We start from the raw sequence: 4,826 nt of genomic DNA, 5'->3' as shown, positions 1-4,826 counted from the left end.
TTGAAGAAAGGTGCATTTAACTGGAATGCAGAAGTTGAAAGGGCTTTTAAAAATTTAAAGAAAATGATGAGTTCAACCCCTGTCTTAGCACTGCCAGATTTCCAAAAACAATTCATAGTGGAAACTGATGCATGTAATGGAGGAATTGGTGTTGTTTTAATGCAAGAAAACATGCCAATTACATACCTAAGTAAGGCATTAAGTCCAAGACATCTGGGAATGTCTACCTACGAGAAGGAGATGCTTGCTGTCATTATGGCAATTCAGAAGTGGAGATCTTACCTGTTGGTCCAGCATTTCATCATCAAGACAGATCATGAGGCTATTAAATACATTATTTTGCAGAAGATATCTACTAGTCTCCAACAAAAATGGGTGTCCAAACTCTTGGGATTTGATTATTCAGTAATGTATAAAAAGGGAAAAGAGAATCTTGCTGCTGATGCCTTGTCCAGAATTCAAGAAGATGGGGGTGGATGTGCAGCAATAACGGTCATGAGACCACTATGGAAGGAGGAGTTAATGAACAGTATGGTTGGAGATACAGAAGCACATGATATTATTGTTAAACTGACGATTTCTGGCACAGATGGAGATGGTTATTCAGCTGTAAATGGAGAAATTGGATGGTATGGTAAGTATCATGTAGGATCACAAGGGCAAGCAAGGAATAGAATCTGTGAGACTATACATGGTGGATCAGAAGGAGGCCATTCTGGCATAGCAGCAAGCATTAAAAGAGCTGAATCTCTCTTCTACTGGCCAACTCTAAGAAAAGACATTACTGCCTTCATTAAGGAGTGTGATACCTGCCAAAGAAGTAAGTCTGAGCATGTTCCTAGTCCAGGTTTACTACAGCCAATTGCTATTCCAGAAAGAGCATGGGAAGTCTTGTCAATGGACTCCATTGAAGGTTTGCCTAAATCAATGGGAAGGGACTCTATTTTGGTTGTAGTAGACAAACTCACCAAATACTGTCACTTAATTCCATTGACTCATCCTTATTCCGCTCATAAGGTAGCTCAAGAAGTACTAAATCAGGTCATCAAACTATATGGCACCCCCATAGCAATTATTTCTGACAGGGATCCCATATTTGTAAGCTCATTCTGGCAAGAGCTACTTAAATGCATGGGTGCTACCACCATATTAAGCACTGCTTATCACCCTCAATCTGATGGCCAGACAGAGAGGATGAATCAATGCATTGAAATGTATTTGAGATGCATGACAGGACATAAACCATCAAGGTGGGCTGAATGGTTTCCAATGGCAGAATGTATAACACTACCTACCATACTTTTGCTGGGATGTCACCTTTTGAAGCATTGTACGGGCAGCCACCTCCCTATATAAGCTACCAGTCTGCAAGATGTGAGGATTCTACTGTTATACAGTTTGTCAGGGATAGAATACAGGTGCAACAACTGTTAAAGGAAAATCTCCTCAAGGCCCAAGAAAGAATGAAGATTTATGCAGATAGTAAAAAAGTGACAGAGTTCAAGGTGGGAGATAAAATAATTTTAAGGATGCAACCATATAGGCAAATGACTGTGAATGCTAGGAGAAAACAAAAATTGTTAGCTAAATATTATGGCCCTTACTCTGTGACTAAGAGAATTGGCAAGGTGGCCTATCAAATTAATCTACCTCAGGAGGCAAAGATACACAATGTCTTCCATGTTTCACAACTCAAGCTCAGAATTGGCAAGAAAAAGACAGTGCATACTACATTACCAGGGCTAACTGAGGAAGGTGAACTAGAACTAAAGCCAATGAAGGTGCTGGAAAGAAGGTTGGTCAAAAAGGGCAATGTCCCAGCTGTTAAAGTATTAGTGCAGTGGCAAAATGGAAATGAGGCAGAAGCTACATGGGAAGACTGGAGTACCTTGAAGAGCAAGTTCCCAGAGTTTGACCCTCGAGGACAAGGGTGTTCTAAGAGTGAGGGAGTTGTCATAAAATAAATTTGTTAACCCAGCTGTCCATTTTGTCTAGTGGTAGTCCAAGTGTTACTAGTAATAGAATTGTACTGCAGTAAATGTTTTTGGAAATGATAGGACCACTTGTGTAGGTGGGGTTGTCCTATATAACCAGTATCATGATTTTGGAGTAACATTATCAAGAATGAATTAAAAGCCTAATTTCCCCTTCTGTCTCTACTTTTCTTTCTTTACTTTCTGTTGAGTTATTTTTTTCACCTTAGACACTTTACTTGAATCAAAGTTCTGATCAATAAATTGTTATTAGTTGACAAAATTAGAACATCATAATTTTTGTAATTTAAATTGAATACATCTCTGCAACAAAATTAAATATATGAATAATACAAATATTACTAGATTAATAAAATAATAAATATTATAAAAAATGGTATTATTAAAGGTTTTTTTAACCTATCCGTGTTAGGATCTGAGTTTACCTAGACCTATATATATATAGACGGTCTAGTGCAATTCTGTTTTGTAAACCTAGTTCCAAAATTCCGATTTTTTAGTTTTGTCTCAAGACACCAAGCTAATGGCCGCAGAACAGCAACGTTTTTTGACGGCTTACAAGACACTGGGACGCTTCAGAGCAGAGGTGTTCAAAGTTGTCTACTTGGGCAGCGAGGATGTAACGCCAGACAAGCAGCTTGGCTCCATCAAAGTTAGGAATCATGAATATCATCATTACATATACAATGTAGACAATGCAGATTTTAGCAAACCATCAATTAAACGCGGTGATCAACTTACTCTCACCGGTCCTAGTCTAGCACCCATCTCGTGCGCTAGTGGAATGCTTGTCATTCAACTTGATCTTTTTTGTGGTGCTTTCAAGGGCTCCAAACGTATTGATTGGGCACCGTACCCGGGTACTAACGAATGTGTATTTTTATAAAAAAGATTTAAATCTAAAGATGGCCGTGCAGAGATAATAATTTTTCTTGGAATGTTCTACTATGCTACGGAAGCCTTTATTGATCTTAGCTTGTTTACTATGGACACCTCTGCTGTTTCTGTCGGCGGAGTTGTTACTGCTCGTCCATGCAATAGTACGAAACCTGAGTTTTCAAGTTCCCTATTCATGGAAAACACTGGTCGTGCTATAAAAGTGCAATCTGGAGAGCGAATTCCGTTGTCCAGATCCATTGTAGTTCTGCCGTTGAAATGTAAACTCTTTTTAGACATCAATCTTTCTTGTGACGATGAGATAATTGCAAGTACTTTAGAGTTTGACGCTAGTCTAAAAGGCACGGTCCATAAAATTTTGCTTGGAACAAAATGCGAGATCAAAGCCAAAGTCATCTGGAATGTCAAGCACGAGTCTCTGGGCGCATTGAATGACAAGATTGTGTACTCGGAAGAGGAAATGGGCGATGAAGACTGGCTTACGGACGATGATGAAGATTGGCCTGGGGAGACATTAAATACTTCTGAATAGGTGTCATAGTTCGGGGCTTTTTTGATGCAGCCTTTCGTGTACTTGCAATATCCAAATTTTCTACTTTTCTTTCTTAGACTAGCTCATAGTTTGGTGATTTGGTGACGTGGTTTCTTAAGTACTTTCTGTTTGTTTTTAGATCTATGAATAATATATATAAGCATTTGCGTTGAAAGATATTCCTCCATATGCATATGATCAAGATGCAAAAAGAACTGCTATTGCTTAATCAATGAATTCTATGTTTTATCCACTTCTAGTAAAATCAGAAAGAGTTTGTCAATTTTTAGTATGTATTGTGAAGGCAGATTTTGTACATTCCACTTCGAGGTGTCAATGTATGACCCGTGTTTACTTCTTGCAGATGTTTTCTAAATAGATTGCAGAAAGTAACATACATCAAGTAACCCGAAAATTCGAATTTAGAATATGCCTTTGCCTCCATCTAAGTGGCAAAGGAACAAAGAGGGGATATAAGAAAGGCATGTACCACGAAACACGAACCTCTGCAGAGATACTCTGCAATCTGCATCACAATTTTTTAGTAAACTGAAGCTGACTCCCTCGCCTCCTTCAACAAGTTTACCAACTAGCATGATGATAACAAGTCCAACAATGAGAAAAACCATAATCCAAATCAACAAGGAAATAATTTAAAATGGACAAAATTAATTTTAATATAAGCGAAATGTTACTTGCTCATTTCTCCATGTTGACGGTAAAACCAATTTAAAAAAGATCTCCCGAAGAAGAATCCATTGTTCAAGGTCCAGAGTAGGTACATTGCTGGAACCATCTTTCTTTATGTTTTCGAGAATTCAAGTTGTTGATTCTCACACATTGAAGAACATGAATTGCAGAGAAACAATGGAGATTCATTACTATAAACCGAACATGACAATGTGATAAGAAAAAATATAGACTCGTCTATTTTGCTCGATAAACTACATACTACTAAGAGAGAGATTAGCACTACTACAACTAACTACTAACCACACTCTCATTCTATCTATATAACAATATAAACTTGTAACCCCTATAGCAACCCCAATACAAACTTCTATTACAAAACTGAATCACAAGAGCCTTGGGAAAGCTTGTAGACGTCTTTAGTCACATAGCCCAGAAAGGCGAAAGCTGCTAAAAAAGAAACACCAGTTTATCTTGCTTTTGGCAGCACACTTCGAAACACCAGTTTACCGGCCTCTAACCATCAAAGGAACAAAACAAAACCTGAGAAAGGCAACACCATGATAAATCAGGTTTGGAAACACTCTGGACCAAAAATTGATTATGAACTAATGCGACTCCCTCGCCTCCTACTGTAAATGCACCAAGGAGCACGAATATTTGATAGTAAGAATGCAACTAACTCTACTATCTACTCTCTATCAGATTATATA

The 4,826-nt window shown here is 38.1% G+C and overlaps 1 protein-coding gene across 1 annotated transcript; it reads left to right on the top strand.

Annotated features, from left to right (window-relative positions):
- The first annotated feature begins 2,517 nt into the window (after positions 1–2,517).
- LOC141692438 (uncharacterized) lies at positions 2,518–3,423 on the top strand. Its single transcript, XM_074497280.1, has 2 exons — positions 2,518–2,854; positions 2,900–3,423. The coding sequence occupies exons 1-2, from the start codon at positions 2,518–2,520 to the stop codon at positions 3,421–3,423; spliced, it is 861 nt and encodes a 286-aa protein (XP_074353381.1).
- The last annotated feature ends 1,403 nt before the right edge of the window (positions 3,424–4,826 follow it).

Source organism: Apium graveolens, chromosome 2 (genome assembly GCF_009905375.1).
Source record: "Apium graveolens cultivar Ventura chromosome 2, ASM990537v1, whole genome shotgun sequence".
Classification (NCBI taxonomy): Eukaryota; Viridiplantae; Streptophyta; class Magnoliopsida; order Apiales; family Apiaceae; genus Apium; species Apium graveolens.
Note: the sequence above shows the minus strand (reverse complement) of the source record. Positions and strands in the feature narration are given on the sequence as shown.